We start from the raw sequence: 22,071 nt of genomic DNA, 5'->3' as shown, positions 1-22,071 counted from the left end.
ATTTGAGATAAAAGATAAATATTAAAATTAATTTTAAATAAATTAAATATTATTTATTAAAAATAATTATATAAATCTAAAATTTCTAAACCTCAGTTCCATGTATGGAGTACTTAATTATAATTAAACGTTTTCCATGCTTTTACCTTAGTACTGCTTGCTAAAATGATTGATGGATCGACGAGGTGACAAAATTGAGAGAGAAAAAAAATGAGAAACCAATATGCACTTAACACAATCACGAGTCACGAACAGTTCGTGTTCGGTAAGTGCGCAGAAAACACAACCATGCAAAACAATTTTCTCAACAAACAAGAAATCCAGGGCCCCACAAGATCATTATCCGCCTAGCATTACTTTATTCCGGGCCCCGCAGCCAATAGTTACGTACGACAAAAAATCCCATTTCTAACGCTCCCCGCTCATTAGCAGTTAGCCGAGCCATCATCCCCCAAAGGATTTAGCAGAAACCGAACCGGGTATCGCCGGTTACAAAAGAAAACGAAAGCAGTGACCGTACGGCACATGGCAGGTCGTTTCCATGGCAGTTGGTAAGCATTTAGTGTGCTTTCTCTCTCTTCAGTTCTTATTTCTTTGTATTTTGAACTGCATTTTTTCATGGATTTCAATTAAACCCTTCTCTTTTCTCTTAAAAGCTGTGCATTTTCCAGTTTCTCTCTGCTCAATCCCAGCCGTTTTTTTTCTCATCCATTTAAAAAAAAAAAACACACATTCAGTTCAGATCCGTTACAAACCCGATTTTCTTAACCTGAAATCCAATATCCCTGACCCGGAAAATTTTCCTGGTACTCTGTTTTACTCCTTCTTTCAGCCGTTTGGCATTTTTCTCGTGCTCTGCAGGTACACCAGATTTTTTGGGTTTACTTTCTTTTATTCAATTCAAGATTCTTTTATAACATAATCTTCATGTGTGAACGGATTGCAATGCTAAAAAAGCTTCTTAATTCTCGCTTGGGTTTTTTTATTTTTTTGGTTACATATTGAATTTGAGCAGAATTTTGACCTTTTTCAACGTTTCCCTTACTAATTTCCCGAAAGAAAATGCAGCAAAGAGAATTTTATCTCTTTCTTTTGCTCTCTCTCTGTTTTCTTCTTAGATTAATGGGATTTTTTTTGAAGGGTAACCGGTCTTGATTTATTGTTCTAAGTTTAAATTTTTTATGCTTACCTTATATAGTTAAATGGGTTTTTTCTTCACTATAAACATTTTTTTTTTAAGTTTTTGTTCTGTAGTTGGGATTCATTATGTTTCCTTATATGCTTAAATTCTCTCAGCAACCAAACACAAATTTTCTTCCTTGGCCAACTTTTGTTGGCTATTGATCTGCACAATTCAGCTTTAATTTTTTTTTTCACGGGTTGATGATTAAAAATACGGCAGCTTTGATTGTTTCAAGTTCTTACTACTTAAAGGTTTTAACTCAGTTGCGCTTGTTTCAGGTGATTATCAGCATACTTAAAAGCTGAAGCTTGATTAAGAGATAGCATCGTCTACTTTGTTTTTTTTTTTTTTTTTTTTTGGGGGGGGGGGGGGTGTTTCATTTATTGAGATCAATCCTAGTCCCGTGAATCAGTGATTGGTTTCCCCAAAGCTAAATTCGCATTCAAATCTTACTCAAAATATTGGTGTCAGTGACCAATCTTTCTCTTCTCTGGCTTCAAATTGATTACCCTTTATATATTCTGGGATTCTCTTTGTACTTTCTTAAAGCCTTTCATGTCTTCTTTTTTACAGCGTCATAAGCTAAAGCTCAGAATCTTCTATTAGAAAACAAAATTAATTTGAAGACAGTTGGGGCTGATGAGTTATTGATTAGCAAGTCAACTGCGTTTTTGAGGATCTGGGCATTTGGATTGGGGTTAAACTAAGTCTTGACAATTGAACTTTGGGGAGGAAAATGTTGGAGCATGAGCTGTGTTCATCTCGGGTCCTGTCGCCGTTCAGGGAGGAAAGCGGCGATGAAGAGCTTTCAGTTCTACCGAGACACACAAAAGTTATTGTCACAGGAAACAACAGAACAAAGTCTGTATTGGTTGGTTTGCAAGGCGTGGTCAAGAAGGCTGTGGGCCTTGGTGGTTGGCATTGGCTGGTATTTCCCTTTATTTACATTATTATGGGCTTTTTTTTAATTAACTGTTTGATGGAAATTCTCCATAATTAATGATGAAGTTGCTTTAGCCTTTAGTGTGTTCTTAAGATCGCCTCTAAAAAGAATTAGGTTCACACAAAGTTTAAGAACACCCTTGACCGTATTATGAAAAAAAAGAAAATACAAATAAGTTGGTCTAAGTCCTAAACAAGTGGTTTTTAATTGATTTGGATTATTCTCTGATTGTTTTAATTTTAATTAATTTACTTTGTTTTTTCACAGCCCATTGTAATTGGTTTACATGTAATATTATACTTGTATCTTACATGTGATTGGTTGTATTTTTAGTTACTACTAGTACTATTATTTACTTTATTAAGGTGAGATTTTTTTTTTTTTGCATGCAGAAATTACTATATAAATCCATGTATTTCGGTCTCGGTTTTTGTGTACAGTTTTGCTCGTTACAGCCCCCCAAACTCTATGACTCGCTCTGATGATGCAATTAGACGCTTTTATGTATATCTGGCAGAGATGATTGACTTTTTCTTTAAACTCAAATCTGTTTGATCTAATAGTTTGATTCCAAAAAAATTTTAAAAATTTCTGATAGTTGGACCACATAGATTTTGATAGAACACTTTTGTGATCCATCCAGTGATCAAATTCTGTTTTCCTCAATCAAGGAAAATAAAAAGAGAGAGCTACTTTTCCTGTTTGTAAATTGATTCTTAACAGGTTATTCAATTTGTTTTGCATACTGATTTGTAGCTTTAACTGTTGCTTAGCTTTTCCTCTGTTTCTAGTTGGACAGATGGACCAGACATCAACTTAGTTTGTGATGTTTTTCCTTAAATGAAATTGTTCATGATAAGATTGGGTCTTTTTCTTGATAACTGAAATTGACGTGTGATTTATTTGTTGCTAAACCCTGTTATAGCTAGATTGCACTTACTCTGTCAACTTTTATATTATGGAAGAATCATATTTTGTGACACTAGTGCTGCCGTTTTTTAGGTTTTGAAGAATGGGGTTGAAGTTAAGCTGCAAAGGAATGCATTGAGTGTGCTGGAACATCCTACAGGGAATGAAGTAGATGATGATCGTGATTTTGATAACTCAAGCAGTGGCTCTGACATTGGTGAGAAGGACCATGATTTCTGTAAGTCAAATGATTTCATGCCATAAAAACTTTCGTAACTAAAAATTATTCACGTTGCATTTAACATTGTGATAATCTCCTTTTTTTTTCACTTTGGACAGCTAGTAGCATCGTGTTCCACAGGACTGCCAAACCAAGAGTACGACATACAAAACCATGGGTTCCATCTCCATCTATGAAATCAACAAATCGTAGTGGTTACAGATATGTTCGATCCATTATTCATGCACTTGAATCGGTTAGTTTTGCCGAATGTTGCAGTGTGCGTCTGATTAGCCTTTGTTTTATAATTTTGTACTTTACATATTTGGTGCCCTAGTTGTGGGAACTTTGACTATTGCCTTTTCGCCGCCTATAATTGAGCAAATAATTCTTAGTGCGTTTTATCATCTGTTTCCCAATTCTGAAGGTAAAGTTGGCAAGACTTGACACCGACTCCTTGAGAAGATATTGCAGGCACTTTAAACTTGTAGGTCCTACTAACTCTCACCTTGATGAATTTTTTTTGAAGATCTACATGAAATTGTATTTATCTAATTAAAGAAGTTATTTTATTTTGAATTGTAGGAAGGCATCAATGCTTATTCGCCAAGGGAACTAATGCTTTTTACTGTGCAGCAGCATTTTGTGTCACAGGTCAATCATCTCTGAGACTCATGCACATACACACAAACGTGCCATATTTTCGCACCTTTGCATGGATCTAACATACGTTCTTTGATACAGCCACCACTGAATGAGGCACAAGTGATCTCAGAATTCATCACCGCAGCTAAGAGACTGAAAACTGATGACACACGGAGTGAGCAACTCTGAATGTTTTCAACATTGTGTAATTACATACATATTTTAGCTCTAACCTTAGATTTGAACTAATTAAAAGACTAATTGGGAAGAGTTATCGATTGACCAACCGGATTCTTCTAACCTTGTAATATAGGGCTTGTGCCCTTTGTTACTGTTTTCTTCTAGTATATCTACTATTCCAATAGTTCATCATACCCAACCCTTCCGTGAACTTAAGTGGAACCACGAGCGAAATCTTGGATATGTTCTGAAACTTCACCAATGGTGGCATGATGTAAATCAAGACGTTTTGGAATTGAAATAAACCAGCCCCCAACCTCAATTATATGATGGTGATTGCACAGAAGCCAGGCTGGCATTTGGTGTCACGGTATCTGTGCAACTGTGGGTAGTGGGGACGTATATTCCCGACCTGCCTCAAGTTTCAAATCAAGGACTCTACCTTCTTTAATTATTTGCTGGTGATGGTTAAAAGTCAAGTGGATGTGTGACCCTGACTGACCGCCTTCAGGCCCTTTTTTGTCCGGTGATGGGCATGGCAGTGTCGCTTAACAATTCCCGGCTATTAAGTATTGCAAACTGGCCATTCGCTTCTGATTGGACCAGCCTCCATATGCTTAAAAGGTTTGTAATTAGCAGCTAATACCACAATAAAATTGAGGCAAGGCTGCGTTTGGGAGCAAAATGCGGTGACTGGAGTGTCGTTTTAGCACTCCAATGCGATATGGGAAGCCTTTCCAATGGCACTTAAAATGGGGGCTAACATTATTTTGTTGAATTTTTTATAATTCAATTGTGTCCATCCATTTGGCAATGATAAAAGCTTTTCCCGATCTGTTTCTGGCAATGAGCGATTGACTAATAAAAATAAGGTCTGTGTCTTAAGACGATGCTTAAAAGATAAAAGGGAATAGACATGCAAACTATATAAAGAATTTGGAGCATAGAAATTCATTTCGATGAATGTTTTGACAGCATGGTGCCGTGTGAGTTGAGTTACATTTGTTCTCTATGTATCATTATGACTGGATAACCACGACGTTATTCTGCGATATTTCATACCTATGCCTAACATCTTTGACGGGAAGGAATTAAGTTAGGCCGTTTCTCTTTCCAATATGGGCGTCATTTTCCTTGTTTTTGCCTTGTAAATCTCATGTAAAAGGGATTTCATTTCAATCTTAAAATCTTCTGTTAATTATAGTTTTTAAATTCATCATATATTTAAATTTAGATATTATTTTGACCGTAAATTGATGGACCACATCTAATTAACCTTAAAATATTTAAAAGTTTTTAGGTGTTCAGATTTAAACGTTAAGCATATAGAATATTATATTTTAAAAGTAATTATATAAATTTTAAATAATTTGTTTGACTTTAACGCAATTGTGTTTTCTTGCTTAACGAAGGTCAACGTCTGTTGTATTTTGTCAGAAGGTAATCTCCCTCACTAGTTGTCTTTGTTAGCATTGAATTTTAGGCCATCCCCATCAAAATAAATCTTCCCCATTTTTTTTGGTCGTAACAGAGAGCCAATCATGAAACGAACCTAATCCAAAAAAGGCCATTAGAAATAAGAAAAGCCCAATTATGAAACCCAAGTTTCCATCAGCCCAGCTCTGTTTTAACACTTACAGAAATTCCAATCGCTAGTAGCATGGCTAGATGTCCATCTGCAAAATACAAAAAGTCGAAAAGACTTTTCAATTTTGCTTTTGGAAAGGGAAGGATCAAATCAAAAGAGTAAAGTCATGCTTATCTCATCAATTTTCAATGTTTTTTCCATTTTTAATATGGCGCGTAGAAAAACTGGAGAGGTTGGCGCGTGGAAAGAATCCCAAAAACACAATTCAGTTTTCATGGAGTCTTCCTCTCTTAGGGAAACCTGATCTCCCACGCAAAAAGAAGCATAACAAATTACACTGAAAAAAAAAAAAAGCGTAATTCTCTTTTTTTATTTTTCTTATTATTGAATTTTCACTTGGAATTCTTGAATTCATTTCCAATCGAAGTTTCAATCAGCAGGTAATTTCATACCCTATTCAACTTTTTTTTTTGGAATTTAGCTCTCTATGTATTAATCAAATTATGGTTTCTCTAGGGTTTTACTAAGCATAAGTTGATTAATTTTTTTTCTTATTAGCTCTTAAATTGTTGAATTATTGATAACTTTTACTGGGTTTTTCCCATCCTTATGAAATTTAGTCCTTTAGCTATAGCTTTTGATTTTCTTTATTTTATTTCTTATTTATTCCTTTCTATTATTACATTTATCATTTTTAGCTATTTCCATGCTAGTTGGTTATCCGATAGAAGTCTGATGTATTGGTAGTTGATGAAGAGTAACTTAAGGCAACTCAGTCTTGGTTGATTTCTTATTGAATTTACCTGTTTTAATTGTTATTACTGTTGTTTCAGCACATGGGTTAATTGTAGTTTGTCAAAAAAAGTGTGCTTTGATAAGAAGTTCTAAGACCACCAACCGTGATTACTCGAGGAGTGGAAACTTGGGCATTTTATCTTTCCAGTTATCAGAATCTTGTTTAGTTTTCTGTTTACTTTATTCGTCTATTTGGATGAATTTATGTTGAAGTTCTTGGTATGGAATAGCAGGAAAATTGAATTGAGTAGGTTTCTAAACTTGGTTCGTGTTTGACAATCAGTAATGGATGTTGTTTTTGGTTTTACATCTATAATTCCGTTACTACTTGTTGTTCAGAACATAGAAAATTTTGTAGTATGTGCTACAATGAGTAGAATACCTGCCATGTTGGCTTTCTTTTAGGGTCTTATTCATGTTTCTTATCATCTATTTGTATGTTGATGAAAGGTGTATGCTAGAAGCTACATAATTTTGTTACTTTCTGTTGGGTTTTACTTTTGCTCCAAGAACATTGTGCTGTTGGTTATTTTTATGGAACTTTCTATTTACAATATATTTCACATTGTCATGCGGCATTTGGCATGTATATAATTTACAGAGTTAACTGGATGGTATATTATGCTGTTTATATCTTCAAGAGTGATTTTAGTCTTTTTCTTATAACAGATTTTCTCACATTGTGGTAGTGTGGGATTGTAATATACCAAGAACCAGTAGTGTTATATGGGCAGTGGACATAAGTAAAAGGAATGGGAGGTTGCTGCTGTTGCTCTTCTGGACGAGTTGAAATAAATAGTGCACCATCATATTTTTACGTTAGTATCATTTTCTTCCTCCATGGAAATGTTTTTCTGTATTTTTTTTCTTTTAGTTTTATCAGCCTAATCTTCTCATCCTCACTTCTCATGTTGCAATTGACTTCGTATGTTTTGAATTCGGTGTCAACTGATCTCAAGTTCAGTGTAGAGTACTGTCTGTTTATATTTTATTAGGTGCCACACTGCAAAATTTCAGGGGTGGATGCATGATGTGACTAAAAAATAAGTTACACTGAACTCTCTAGTGCACTTAGAGGATAAAAATGTCTTAAATTCGCTGAAATGCTGGAACCCCTTTATTTTTACTGCATGTAACCGATTATAATGTTTCCAATTGTTAATTCTCTAATCACCATTACTAAGTTGCTCATGAATCATGATTTCTGCCCACCTACACTTGATACTAAAATGGGTCAGAGTTAAACTGTAGAACAACCTGAAAACAGAAAATGAATATTCAAAATTTCTTGTTGACCTGTCCATTCTCATACTTATTATTTATTAGAAAATGGATTACTTAAATACTTATCCAGGTAAATTGAACTAATTGTTTATCATATTTAATGCATTTTTGTTATCTTCATTTGGGTTGAACTTCTTTCTTTTAACAGTACCCAAGAGCGTCAGATGAGCATGTACCTTTATCTTCTCACAGTGGTGCTGCCTCTGCCCTCTCAACGGGGCTCCTGGTTGACACAAATCTGGTGGTATCTGTTCCTGATGCTTATAGACCTCCTCCTGCTCCAATGCCGTTCGATGCAGTTTTAGGACCTCCTCAAACTCCTTCAGTGGCCCAAGGAATTCATAACAGTAAGAGCAATGAAGCAGTGCAAACAACAAATGTCGATTCAAGTCAAGAAACAGTTGCTGTCAATACCCTAGAGACTTCTATAAAATCTGGGGACATAAAGGAATTGGTCTACAAAGTGGAGTCCAATACCGAAATTGAGTCACCAAAGGGGCTAGAAGTTGAACTTTCAAAACTAGTTGAACCGATTGTGTCTACAAAGGAGGAGGAGGTGGATGTTTGTCCCACCTGTTTGGAAGGTATGTCTTCCCCTTGCCATTTTTGAACTTTTTCTCCCCCCACTGCCTAATAGGTGTTGCATTTTTTCTGCTAAGCCGTATTTCAACTTTCAAGTAGAAAGGTTGTTGATAGACCCTTTTTCTGTCCTTTCCTGCAGAGTATGATGCTGAAAATCCTAAAATTATCACAAAATGTGAGCATCATTTTCACCTTGCATGTATTCTTGAATGGATGGAAAGAAGTGACACATGTCCTGTGTGTGATAAGGTTTGTCTCAAAACTATTTTCGTCTGTTATAAGTCAAAAGGAATTATTCTATGTAACCTATGGAAATAACAATCTAAGTCTCTTATGTTGCAGGAAATGATATTCGACCTAGCCACTGATTAGGTTCCTGGTGGTGGACTGAGCTTTAGCTGCTTGAAATTAAGTTTGTTGCAAAGGTTACAACTTACCACACATCAACATTTCAGTTTTTTACCTTTTCCCTCATTCGTTGTCATATATTTCGTGGCTGCTGCAAATTTGGCAATAGTTTGGTGGATTTCTGTTTCTTCATTTCCTTTTTCTGCTTGATTTTATAAGAGAGTCATGCCCATTTGTGAGCATAGTGTCTTTGTACTTTCATCCCTTGAACCTTGAAATATTTGAAAATGAATAGATGAAAAGAAAGGAGAAAAATATACAGTAAAAACTAGACAGAAACAGGTTTGATACCATTTCAGAGGTTAATGTTTAATGGACTATGCATTCCCCTAAAATGTTTAGATGAGCATGTGATGTCATAGTTTCTCTACCTTCAGCATTAGATGAGTGCCCGAAGTTGCGTAAAGGAGGGAATACGATGCTGTCATGCTGATTTCTTGTGCCTTCTTTGTCCAGAAAACCTTCCCCAAAGCTGCACGTTAACTCTTTCTTCTCGCATACATACATACATACATACATACATACATACATACATACATACATACATACATACATACATACATACATACATACATACATATATACATATATATATATATATATATATATATATATTCCATGAACCTGCAAACTCAGATCTTTCAAACAGATGTTTCCCTCCTTTCATTGGATTTCTTCTGTTAATGGCTTGTATGGTTACGTGAAATTGTTTGATGGTGGTGGATGTGCTTTTGTTATGAGTTTATGAATTCCTTAGAATGATGAGAATCTTATTTGTGTAAAGAATTTCCCTTTTTTTAAAAAAAAAAAAAAAATGCAGAAGGGATAAACTGAATAGGCATTTTGTATATTAAATGATTCATGTATATAATAAAAGTATAATTTTCACATCAAAGTTTGATCGTTGCTCTTATTTTTCATTATCACTTTTTCCTCTTATGCGCCTAAGGGTATGAAACTCGGTGGCTATTTCCGATGGTTGATTAATTAAATTACATTTCATTTTCACTTGGCAACTAACCATGATTTACAGGACTTTATTTTTACTTGTTATAGTTCATTATCGTCAGAGATATTTTACTTTTAATACCATGACTAGAAAAATTACGTGGCGATTACAAATTTTTTAATTTTGATGAAATATAAATTATATAATTTTTTTAGTATTTTGTTGGTTTTCTTTTTTTTTTTTGCAAAATATAATCTTTTGAAAAAAATTAAAAAAAATTAATGCTCAAATTATGTCACTCAATCGTAATTGATCGAGTGTCGGTGGCTTTTATTTTAAATAAGAGAGATTATTTTTAAAAAATTATATAAATTAACTCAACACACAATAATATATATATATATGGAAATTCAAACTATTGATACAATATGTACTTATTATCAGTATTGATCAATTATTAAATTTAAATTCATTTATCTAAGGAATCAAAGCCTACTAATATCATATGTTCAACTTAATTTTTTAAGGGAAAATCAACCAATAATTTTAATATGATAAGAAAGATATTATAGTAATTTTGATCTATGATGATAGGAGGGTATTTTTATAATTATGATTGTAAATGTATTATAATAACTTCAGCTAAACATGGTAAAAAAATGCATTTTAGTAATTATTTTTAAAAATGTATTATAGTAATTTTAGTCAACATAGAATGAGGGACATTATAATTGATTTTGATGCGCGTCATTCAATTGTTCAACAATTAAATGAACATTACGATCATTTCTATGTGAATCACTTTTATATAATTCTATTAATGTTAAAATTTAATGTATAATTATTAAGCAATCAAATGATTATTTTTGTAATTATGCTTAAAGAGTTTATATAGTAATTTTGGTCAATTATAATATGATAAGTATTTTCATAAGTATGGTGAGAAAGACATAATTGTAAATTTGACATATGATGGTATGAAAGCATTTTCGTTATTATGATTGTGGGATATTATAGTAATTTTAGACAATTATGGTAAAATGAGTATTTTAATAATTATGTTAAGAGGGGTATTATAATAATTTTAGTTAATCATAAAAATAAAAGCGTTAGAGTTAATTTGGATGCATATAATTTAATTGTCTAGTAATTAAAAAGGATCATGATCATTTCTAAAGGGATTAATTTCATATTATTATATGAGTGTTTAAATTTAATGAGTAATTATGAAGTATTCAAAAAGTATTTTCATAATTATGCTTAAAGGGTATTATAGTTATTTCGTCAATTATAATATGATGAATATTTTTGTAATTCTAGTAGGAGAGACATTATATGAAGCAATCAAAAATTTTTATTTTATTTTTTGTAATTATGGTTATAAGGTGTTATTGTAATTTTAACTAATTATAATGAGTGGTATATTCGTAATTATGATTAGAAAATATTATAGTTATTTTGACAAATTATAATATGATGATATTTTCGTAATTATGGTATAAGAGGCATAATTGTAATTTTTCCATATAATGGTAGGAACTGACTTTTGTAATTATGATTGTATGGATATAATATTAACTTTGGGTAATTATAGTAATAAGGGTATTTTAGTAATTATGTTAAAAAATCATTATTGTAATTTTAGTTAATCATAGAAAAAAGGGTATTACAATTAATTTTGATGCAAGTAATTCAACTGTCAAATAATTAAAAATGTATCATAATCATTTATAATGGAATTAATTTCATATTATTTTTTGAATGTTAAAATTTAATGAGTAATTATGAAGCAATCAAAATGGTATTTTCATAATTATGTTTATGAGGTATTATAATAATTTTAATCAATTATAATATGAGAGATATATTGTAATTATGGTATAAAAGGCATTATATAAAACAATCAAAAAGGTATTTTTTGTAGTTAGTATTATAGTAATTTGAACCATTAGAATACGAAAGGTATTTTTTGTAATTATGTAAGAGGGTATGCTCGTAATTCTGATTAGAGGATATTATAAAAAATTTGGTAAATTATAATATGCAGGGTATTTGCATAATTATGGTAGAATAGGCATATTATAGTAATTTTGACATATGATGGTAGAAAAACATTTCATAATTATGATTGTAAGAGTATTATAGTAATTTTAGTTACTCGTAAAAAATGGGCATTACGGTCAACTTGCATGCATGTAATTCAATTATCAAATAATTAAAAAAATATTATGGTTATTTCTAATGGTATTAACTTTTAATTATTATACGAATGTTAAAATTTAACGAGGAATTATGAAAAAATCAAAAAGGGATTTTCGTAATTATGCTTAAATGGTATTATAGTACTTTAAGCTAAGTCAATTATGATATGAAGGTATTTTCGTAATTATGATAGAATAGACATTATATGAAGCAATCAAAAGAGGTTTTTTGTAATTATAATTAGAAGAATTTATAATAATTTTAGCTAATTATAATATGAAAGTTATTTTGGTAATTATTGTAATAGGGTATTTTCATAATTATGATAAAAGATATTATAATAATTTTGATAAATATAATATAAGAGGTATTTTTGTAATTGTGATAGAAGGGTATTATAATAATTTTGACAAATGATGGTTGGATGGTATTTTTGTAACTATGGTTATAGGAGTATTATAGAAACTTTGGCCAATTATGTTAAGAGGGGGCATTATAGTAATTATGTTAAAAGAGATATTATAATAATTATAGTTAATCATAAGAAAAAGGCAATATAATAAATTTAAATGTATGTAATTCAATTGTCTAAGTAATTGAAAAAACATTACAATCATTTAAAAAATGATTGATTTCATATTGTATGAATATTGAAATTTAATAAGTAATTATAATTAAAAAGATATTTTTGTAATTATTCTTAAATGATATTTTAATAATTTTAGCCAATAATAATATGAAATATATTTTCATAATTATGTTGGAAAAAGTATTATATGAAGTAATTGAAAGGATATTTTTATAATTATAGTTAAAGAGTATTATAGGAATTTTAGTCAAATATAATATAAAAAATATTTTCATAATTATAATAAAAAAATTTGATATATGCAAGTCTAAACAAAATATATATATATATATATATATAGTTTTATCATTTTTAAAAGTATTTATTAAATAATTTTTAAAAAGAATAAACAAATAAAAAAGTAAAACATAAAAAAATGACATGCAATAATCAAAGAAAGCATACTATTCAAGTGTGCTAAAAAAGAATTAAAAAAAATCTTAACGACATTTTTTCATTTTAAATAAGAGAAACCAAAAAGCGTAAAAAAAAAAAGTTTAATATAATAGGTTCCACATATAAAAATACAAAATTTACAAATATATATATATATATATTTTTATAATTTTTAAAATTTTATTAATTAAAAAAAAGAAAAGAAACAAAAAAATATCAAAGAAACAAAAAAAAACCAAAAAAATAGAAAGGACCAATGATATGGTGACACCTGGTAAATGATATGGTAAATGCCAAATAGGACGAATAAGATTATGACACGTGGCATGATGAGGACAAAGCCTATATGCAGCATTTATATGACGGGTTGTCATGAAAGGCAAATGAATTTTATTCATTAAATTATGTCATAAAGCATTAAATTTTTTAATTTTTTATAATTTTAATTATAAAATAAAAATAGTGTAGTTGATAGGCTGATTAATTTTTAATTTTCGTAATTAACATTAATTTTTGACAATGTTAATTAGTTTTCATGATTAGATCTATTTACGATTATCTCAATTATAAACAAAATTATTGTATTTTAATATACATATATATATATATGCATACTTGTTAGAAAACCACATTTATAACTTTCTTTTATAAATTTTTTTTTCCAATGAAATAATGACTTTAAAGTTAAAACAATGATTAAGAGCCAAAAAATAATTCATATTGACATTTAACATACTCTAAAAGCTCTTAAAGTCTTAATAATTTGTTTTTTATATTTTATAATCGTTAAAGTTAAATTAAATAAAATAAATACATAAGAAGTATTTATAAAAACATAAATATTATCATAAAAATAAATAAATAAGAAGTAAAGTTTTTTAATAAAAAAATAAAAATAAAAAATGATAATTTTTTTTACAGTCGAATCATTCAACTTTTCATATCTTCTTTTCATTTGTTTCTTTTCCATTTTCTTGTGGAGCACTAACTTGAACGTTAAAATACAAATATCGAAAAAAACTTTGAACATTTGCTACTAACTGACCTTCTACCCTGTAATTTCAGGTTTTGGCATTCATCAAGACAGCTCAACACCGACAACCTTTTAATTTGAGATTATATTTAGAGTTGAAAGTTTCTCCCATACTACTAATTAGAGGCATATTAATGCTGTATATTCCAATCTTAGTAGAGAACAATATACACTCAGATTCTGCAGAGTATAACTAAATATTAAATGAATTTATATTATATAAAGAAAGATAATTTTCTTAACTGTTTAAATTTAGAATATAGTATTTTCCAATAAAAGAAAAAGAATAAAGCATTTCTCTAAGTTTGTTAAAAGGAAATGTGAAATCCCAGCAGAGCACTCACAAACTTTGATGCCAAATTCTCCAACTTTTTTCTTTTGGAAATGGAAAACCAGTTAGGCCAGACCATGGCCAGGCTATGGCAATAAGTGTGAGAGCAATACAAAAAATGTCTCTATGTCACCCAACTTCCTGTAATAAAATATGTTATCTGTTCATCAAAACATAGCTTTTTCTTCATAGCCCCATTCAACCCTTTCCAACCTCCTCTAGGCGATTTCTAGACCATTTTTGGGATGTTTCCATCATTATTGGTTTTAATCTCTTCGTTATAATATCTAATATCACCGTTATAATAATTAATATTATTTTTATTTTTATTTTTAATTTTATTGGAATTAATCTTACTATCTATTAGATTTTTAAAAGTTAAAATAATGATGAAGAGCCAAATTATGTTGACTTTATGTAATTTTCATTCAACCTATTCTTGAAGCTCTTGAAGTCTTAATAATTTGTTTTCTATATTTTATGATTGGTAAAGTTAAATAAAATAAAATAAAAATAAATAAAAAGTATTTATTTGAAAATTACTAATATAAAAATGAGATAGTTACTATTATAAAAAACCAAAATTGGTAGATTAATAAAATTTGAAAATTAATCTAAAATAAGATGCTTATATACAAAATTTTTGTTGTAAATGAAATCTTAAACATGTTTAAATTATTTAAAATTTTATGGAATTTATCTATTTAACAAATTTTATCAATCTATTAGATTTTAAATTTCTTTAATATTTAAAATTATAAAAAATCAACTATTAATCACTAAAATAAAAAAGTTAATATTCTATAAACAAATCAAATAATTATTTATTACATTTTAATTTTATTTAATCATTTGTATCAAATGGTATAAATAGATGAAATTTATTTTTATGTTATAATCAATGGTAAGAAAATGTCCTAAAAATAATTTATAAGACTATTTTAGTACTATAAACTTTTAATAACTACTAATAATAATATAAATATTACTAAAAAGGAAAAATATATAATTAGTGGCAATAAATTTTAAGTTCTAATATAATTGATTGTTTCGAATCACCTTTTTTTTTTTGGGTCAAAATTTACCAAAACAATCTACATCTACTAACCCTGTTATTAAAAAAATGGGATTCAAAGCCGAAAATAAAAGATTGAAATTTTTTTGGGATTGGTTTGCTTCAAAGTCCATTTGGAATCTTCTTCTTTGTTTTTGAATCCATAATTTTAATTATAAAATAAAAAAAAAATAGTGTGGTTGATAAGGTGATTAAATTTTAGTTTTCGTGATTAATTAATTTTTGACAAATTTAATTAGTTTCATGATTAAATTTTTCTAACAGTTATCTCAATTACAAACGAGATTATTGTATTATAATAATTGTTTTTTGTTAACTTGTTAGAAAACCACATTTATAACTTTATTTTATAAAAAAATTATTAATTGTTTCAATGAAATATCGTCTTAGGCTCAATTTTGACGCAATTGCATTCATGATGAGTGCCAATTGCATGCATCCTTAAAAGCTATTGAAAATTCATTTGGGAGATATGACGACGGTTCAACTGAATGTGTTGATGACGGTCTAGTGGAGAGAATAACTATCAACTTTGGATTTTTTAATTTTTTTACCCTTTACATTTGTATTATATTACAAAGATAATAATATTTTTATAATTTAACGTTTTTATTTTGATTTTTATTTAAAATTTATAAAATAATTTTATTAATTTAATATAATAAATTTTTATTATTTTTAACTACTTTTTTATTTTTAATTTTTATTAGCAAAACTATTAATTTATTTAAAATATTTTAAAATTTTTAATAATTTATTAAATTTAAAAATATTAAATAATTTAAAGTCTGTATTAATATAATTTTTACTCTAATATTTTTAATAATTATTTTTTATTACAATTTATTTATCTTACTGTTGTCATTACTTTTACATTCAAATATATATATATATATATATATATCACAAATTAATTTTAGTTACACCTCTACAATATTTAATTTTATTATTATAATAAATATTATTATTATTATTTTTAATTTTATTAAAATCATCTAAATCAGACCCTTAAAAATTAAAATAATGATAAAGAGTCAAAAAGATAATTATGACTTTTTACAATTGACATTCAATATATTCTTGAAGCTCTTAAGGTCTTCATTATTTTTTATATTTTATGATTGGTAAAGTTAAATTAAAATAAATAAATAAATAAATCAAAAGTAAAGCTTTTTAAGAAAGGAAGTGAAAAATAAAAGATAATAATTACTTTTACAATCGCATCCACGTGATTCAATTTCCAATTCTCAATGCTTCTAATAAATATGAATATTTTTCTAAAAATACGATAAAATGTAAACAAAATTTCTCATGTCGAGGTTGTGGAGTTTTTACGAAAATAACCGAATAATAATTACTAATAAAAAAAATCAAAATTGGTAGATTAATAAAATTTGAAAATTAATCCAAAATAATATGTTTATATACAACATTTTTGTTGTAACTGAGAGAGTGAAATCTTAAAACATATTTAAATTATTTAAAGTTTCATATACTCTATCTATTTAACAAATTTTATAAATCTATTGTATTTTTATATTTAAAATTATTAAAAATTAAATATTGATGACGAGTTTAATATTTTATAAATAAATTAAATTATTATTAGTATCATTTTAATTTTATTTAATCATTTCTATCAATTATATAAATAGATGAAATTTATTTTTATGTTATAATTAATGGTAGAAAAATGTCCTAAAAATAATTCATACTACAATTTTAACATTGTGAACTTATAAAAACTAGTAATATAAATATTAGTAAAAATGAAAAATATATAATTAAAGGTAATAAATTTTATGTTCTAATATCATTGATAGTAATCACCTATTTTGTTGTAAAAATTCACCAAAAAAAAAACCTACATCCGCTAACCCTGTTATTATCAAAAAGAGATTCAAAGCGAAAAATAAAAGATTGAATTTTTTTGGATTGATTTGCTTCAAAGTCCATTTGGAATCTTCTTCTTTGTTCTTGAAATCATAGTTTTGCTAATCTTTAATTGCCCCCTCTTTCTCTCTCTCTTTTTTTTTTTTTTCCAAATACCCACTGATCATTTTTCAAAAATCCCAAAACAGAACAAGCTTAATCTAGTTGTCTTCACTCTCTTTGTTTTGTTTTTTTTTTTTTTTTTTTCCTTTCTCTACAACTTGTAGATTTTATTGGGCGGCTTGAAAGCAAATACAATCAACAAAACCAAATACCCAACAAAATATGAGGTAATAACTTTGGAGACAAAAGGAGCAGAGGATCTTCCTTATGCCCACTTGATATTTCAATTTTCTTTTGTTTGTATTTTGTTATTTGTATTAATCCTTTCTCACCCATAAAAAAGAACCGCTTTTGATTGTAAGATTGAAAAGAAAGGGAAAATTTGTAACTTTAATGGCAGGATGGTCAATTTTAACAAATGGGTCTGCTTTAGATTCTGTAGGACTTGTAAATAAGTGTCAAAGTAATGGTTGTCACCTAGATGTTGGTCCTGTAGCAGGGGATAGTGTTGAAAAGTTTGGGGATTACAAGGATAGACTAAGATGCTTGTTTGATCTGGTTCTTTCTGGTTATCTGAAAGAGGTTGCTGGTAAGGGTTTTGTTAGGCCTATTCCAGCAATGCTTGGAAATGATGGGCAATCACCAGATTTGCTCAAGCTTTTCCTTGTAGTTAGGGAGATTGGAGGGTATGAGTTCGTGTCGAAAAAAGGGTTATGGGCTTCTGTAGTGAAAGAATTAGGGTTGGATCTTGACGTTTCAGCTTCAGTTAAATTGATATATGCCAAGTATCTGCATGAGCTGGAAAAATGGTTGAGGAATGGTTTTGGAGATAGACATGGGGAGGGTAAATGTGGTGGAAATTTTGGGTTCTTGTCATTGGAGCAAGAGGAAGAATTTAGAGGTTTGTTTACAAATGGGGTTGATCAAAAAGTGGTGGTAAACAGAGTGGCTCTATCGGAATATATAAAACATGACAAGTTCATTGGTAAGGATACTCATAATGGATTGAAAATTTCAGATGCCAACGATAGGTGTAGATTGCACAATGGTGTCGAGAAACTGTTTGGTGATGATGACGAAAAATTATGTAGAAATGATCTCTTAGTGCTGGATTCACCGGTTGCTAGGAAAGAATATAGCACTCGGAAGAGAAAAAGAAAATCTTTATTAGGTATGCTGAATTGGGTAATCCAGGTTGCAAAATGCCCTGATGATCCTTCAGTTGGGGCAATATTGGACCCATCTAAGTGGAAAGACCATGGAGGCAATGAATTCTGGATACAAGCCATCAGGGCACGTGAAGCTTTAAGGCAGAAAAGGGATGATCATTCAAACATTGAAAAGGCTTTCTTTCAGGTAAAATTAATATCGTCAGTTAATTCAAGTTGTGGAATAAAATAATATTAATTGACTATGTAGTTGAAAGATTTTGAAATTTCATGTTCGCAAGTTTTAAATTTTCATTATAAAATTTTGCTAGAGCATCATTAGACCAACTTGGATGGTATAAACCTTACTTAGCTGTTTGAAACATTAATCAGTGCTTTAGAAAGGAGTTTTTGAGATCAGAATCTGCAAAGTAAATGAATTCTCAATATATGAAAACTTAAGTTATCCTGGAAGAAGTTTGTAATGTGGATTTTATGCTCTCATACTAGTTTGCATGTGGAATTCGGTTAGTTGTCAATATTAAAGACATATTGTTGTGTAATTGGCAGAATAATCAAAAGATGCATCCATCCATGTATGAGGATGACTTTCTTAGTCACCCTTTTACACATAGGTTAAGATGCAATGAGAGACTTCCTACATCGAAATCTTGTTCGTGCTCTTGTTGCTGTGCTGGTTCAGCCTTAGAGAACAACTTGATGTGTCTCCACAAGGCACAATCTGAATATGGTCCTAAGGAGCAATCCCTTGTAGCTGTTGGCTTATCCTCCTTAGATATGAGTACAACTGCAGGGCCATCTGGGGATGATTCTTTTAGAAGACAAGTGTCTGTGGGTCCCCTTTATCAAGCTGAAGTCCCTGAATGGACTGGTATGGTTTCTGATACTGACTCTAAATGGCTAGGCACACGGGAATGGCCCTTAAAAGGTAGAGAACATGATTCCTTAGCTGTAACAGATCCAATTGGTAGGGGAAGACCATATTCATGTGGCTGTCAGATTCCAGGCTCTGTTGAATGTATTAGACTTCACACTGCTGAGAAGAGGATGAAATTAAAGCTTGAACTAGGTTCAGTGTTCTACCGTTGGAGATTTGATGGGATGGGTGAGGAAGTCTCACTTCGCTGGACGGCTGAAGAAGAAAAGAGATTCAAGTATATGGTACAATTAGAACCACCATCTTTAAATGAATTCTGGCCTAATGCATTCAAGTTTTTTCCCTGGAAGACTAGGCGAGACTTGGTAAGCTATTACTTCAATGTCTTTCTTATCAGGCGTAGAAGTTATCAGAACCGTGTCACTCCTAAAAGCATTGATAGTGATGATGATGAATCTGAGTTTGGATGCATAAGTGACAGTTTCGGAAGCGATGCCCTTAAGATTCCTGGCTCAAATATGTTGACATGTTCTCAAAATAATCAGTGCATTGACTGGGAATCAGATGAATACTGATGAAGACTTATCATGTTGATTAGATCTGGCGCCACTGTTTGAACCAATAGTTGAACCTTCTCTTTTTTTCTGTTTCTTTGCAACTTACCATACAGCATCACTCAGTTACCTCAAAATCTCCATGGGATAGGTTAATGACACTGATGATACAGTTTTCAAATGTGCCTGGGTGGAATTTGGACCTTGCTTGGTTCCTTGGCTCTGGTAAAAGAAAATGTGCTGGTGTACAATACCTGTTTTAGGATAGCTTTATACTTTGCTTTTGCATCTGTGAATACTGTTATATTCTTAAGTAACAACTTTGGACAGGGGAAGATGGAAGTGGGAGACAAAAGATGCAGCTTCCGCTTCTTCAATTCTAAGTTTTAACTTTCATTTTTCTCTTAAATGATTTATACATTTGCCCTAATGAATTCATTCATTTGTATGTCAAGGTTGTGTTTGGGCGGTTCTCTTTTCTCGCCAATGCTGCCATCTTTTTATGTTTAATTTGCCTGCAGGTTTGATAGAAAGTCACCATAAACAGATTCTTCTCCCGAATTTTCTTGCAGAATAATGTCTAAAAGCCAACTTCTGATGACTTTTATGCAACTTTTAGCACATTTCACTCAGATATTTTTCATTGATTCAATCTTTATTATTGATCATTATAAAGAATTTTTGTTTTTACTGAAAAGCATACCTGTTGATGGCTTGTCATATGGAAGTTCATTTGTGTATCATCAGATAAAAACTTCTGTTGCAGAAGTGAGAAGCCTTATTCCGTTCCCACTATGAATATTATGATATATATATATATATATATCATATATATATATATATATATATATATTGGTTTTTTCTACTACTCTTTTTATCATGATTGAATCTTACAAGGATAAAAGTGCATTTTGTTAAAGTGGTATTATCTCATATCTAATAAATATCTAATTTTTTATAATCTTATATTTAGGTTGAGTTTTTATACTTACTGTCAATTGATTTTAGGTTGGATGCTTAACATGATACCAAAGTTATAATTTTTTTTTATTGCCTTTTCTAAGTCTATCATGTGATAAATTTTTTTTATTTTTACTTACACATGATGGATGCCTGTTGAAGTGGTGTTATTGCACATCTAATAAATATATTTCTAAGTCTGTCATGTGATAGATTTTTTTTATAATCTTATATTTAGGTTGAGTTTTTATACTTACTGTCAATTGGTTTTAGGTTGGATACTTAACATGATATCAGAGTTAAAATTTTTTTCTATTACTTTTTCTAAGTCTGTCATTTGATAGATTTTTTTTATTTTTGCCTACAATGATGGATGTCTGTTGAAGTAGTGTTATTACACATCTAATAAATATATAATTTTTTATAGTCTTATATTCAAAATGAGAGTCTATTAAAATGGTGTTATTTCACATTTAATAAATATCTAATTTCTGTAGTCTTATATTCAAGTTTTTTTCATATCTTTCTACACGTGATGTGAATCTATTAAAATGGTATTATCTCATATTTAATTGATATATAATTTTCTGTAATCTTGTATTCAAAATAGAGGCATGTTATTTGTTTTAAGTGAGATACTTAATATAATATCAAAGTCAGAGTTAGGTTTCATGGTGTCAGAGTTAGTTATGCTTTCCAAATCTGATACATTATAGGTTTCTTCTATCTTCGTTTAAACGTGATGGGAGCATATTAAAATGGTATGATTTCACATCTATTAAATATTTAATTTTGAACATGAATATAACGTTATAGGAAATTAATTTTTGAATATAATAAATATATAATTTTTAATTGGTTTTAGGTTCGATACTTAACACATTTGTCTCATACTTCAAGCATGGATATCATATTATCTTTCATTTTTCATCCTATATAAAGGTATTCATTTGATCAGTTTAGTTAATTTTGAATTAAATTATCTAAGATTGAATTATATTATATTTTTTCATTAACTAAACAGAATTTCTTAACTTCAAAAATTAATTGATCAAAATTAATTTAGTTGGTTCGATTAATTTTTTTGGCTAATCGAATAATAAAATACATTAAGTTGAATTATATTTTAAATTTTTATTTTCTCATATATGAAATAAATTAAGTA

The 22,071-nt window shown here is 29.5% G+C and overlaps 3 protein-coding genes across 8 annotated transcripts; all 3 read left to right on the top strand.

The window, feature by feature from the left end:
• Positions 1-564: 564 nt before the first annotated feature.
• On the top strand, positions 565-4,264 carry LOC111291420 (uncharacterized). 3 transcript variants are annotated; one of them, XM_022883142.2, is made up of 8 exons: positions 681-861; positions 1,462-1,649; positions 1,757-2,111; positions 3,129-3,273; positions 3,375-3,511; positions 3,683-3,742; positions 3,841-3,909; positions 4,000-4,264. In XM_022883142.2, exons 3-8 carry the CDS (start codon positions 1,920-1,922, stop codon positions 4,087-4,089), a joined length of 693 nt encoding a protein of 230 aa, XP_022738877.2. In that variant the 5' UTR covers positions 681-861; positions 1,462-1,649; positions 1,757-1,919; the 3' UTR covers positions 4,090-4,264. The 3 variants fall into 3 exon arrangements, with proteins under 3 accessions (XP_022738875.2, XP_089623913.1, XP_022738877.2); XM_022883140.2 differs by lacking the exon at positions 1,462-1,649 and having other exon boundaries at positions 565-861; XM_089767787.1 differs by lacking the exon at positions 1,462-1,649 and having other exon boundaries at positions 604-861; positions 3,375-3,535.
• A 1,530-nt stretch (positions 4,265-5,794) lies between these two features.
• LOC111290893 (putative E3 ubiquitin-protein ligase RHB1A) lies at positions 5,795-9,030 on the top strand. 4 transcript variants are annotated; one of them, XM_022882397.2, is made up of 5 exons: positions 5,795-6,108; positions 7,133-7,281; positions 7,896-8,331; positions 8,469-8,578; positions 8,672-9,030. In XM_022882397.2, the coding sequence occupies exons 2-5, from the start codon at positions 7,216-7,218 to the stop codon at positions 8,699-8,701; spliced, it is 642 nt and encodes a 213-aa protein (XP_022738132.1). In that variant the 5' UTR covers positions 5,795-6,108; positions 7,133-7,215; the 3' UTR covers positions 8,702-9,030. The 4 variants fall into 4 exon arrangements, with proteins under 4 accessions (XP_022738132.1, XP_022738133.1, XP_089623912.1 ...); XM_022882398.2 differs by having other exon boundaries at positions 5,916-6,108; positions 7,153-7,281; XM_089767786.1 differs by lacking the exon at positions 8,672-9,030 and having other exon boundaries at positions 5,968-6,108; positions 7,153-7,281; positions 8,469-8,647.
• Positions 9,031-17,160: 8,130 nt separating this feature from the next.
• LOC111290830 (AT-rich interactive domain-containing protein 2-like) lies at positions 17,161-20,400 on the top strand. The gene is made up of 2 exons (XM_022882320.2): positions 17,161-18,702; positions 19,065-20,400. Exons 1-2 carry the CDS (start codon positions 17,740-17,742, stop codon positions 19,965-19,967), a joined length of 1,866 nt encoding a protein of 621 aa, XP_022738055.2. The 5' UTR covers positions 17,161-17,739; the 3' UTR covers positions 19,968-20,400.
• The last annotated feature ends 1,671 nt before the right edge of the window (positions 20,401-22,071 follow it).

This window comes from Durio zibethinus, chromosome 11 (assembly GCF_047325235.1).
Source record: "Durio zibethinus cultivar Kanyao isolate XHJ-2024 chromosome 11, ASM4732523v1, whole genome shotgun sequence".
NCBI classification, from domain to species: domain Eukaryota; kingdom Viridiplantae; phylum Streptophyta; class Magnoliopsida; order Malvales; family Malvaceae; genus Durio; species Durio zibethinus.
Note: the sequence above shows the minus strand (reverse complement) of the source record. Positions and strands in the feature narration are given on the sequence as shown.

Excerpts from the sequence above, each read along its gene's own strand:
- LOC111291420 (XM_089767787.1), top strand. The coding sequence starts at position 1,920 with ATGTTGGAGCATGAGCTGTGTTCATCTCGGGTCCTGTCGCCGTTCAGG. Across the intron at positions 2,112-3,128 it reads TTGGTGGTTGGCATTGGCTG|GTTTTGAAGAATGGGGTTGA; the intron begins GTATTTCCCTTT and ends GCCGTTTTTTAG. Across the intron at positions 3,910-3,999 it reads AGCAGCATTTTGTGTCACAG|CCACCACTGAATGAGGCACA; the intron begins GTCAATCATCTC and ends TCTTTGATACAG.
- LOC111290893 (XM_089767786.1), top strand. The coding sequence starts at position 7,216 with ATGGGAGGTTGCTGCTGTTGCTCTTCTGGACGAGTTGAAATAAATAGT. Across the intron at positions 7,282-7,895 it reads GTGCACCATCATATTTTTAC|TACCCAAGAGCGTCAGATGA; the intron begins GTTAGTATCATT and ends TTCTTTTAACAG. Across the intron at positions 8,332-8,468 it reads TTGTCCCACCTGTTTGGAAG|AGTATGATGCTGAAAATCCT; the intron begins GTATGTCTTCCC and ends CCTTTCCTGCAG.
- LOC111290830 (XM_022882320.2), top strand. The coding sequence starts at position 17,740 with ATGGCAGGATGGTCAATTTTAACAAATGGGTCTGCTTTAGATTCTGTA. Across the intron at positions 18,703-19,064 it reads TTGAAAAGGCTTTCTTTCAG|AATAATCAAAAGATGCATCC; the intron begins GTAAAATTAATA and ends TGTAATTGGCAG.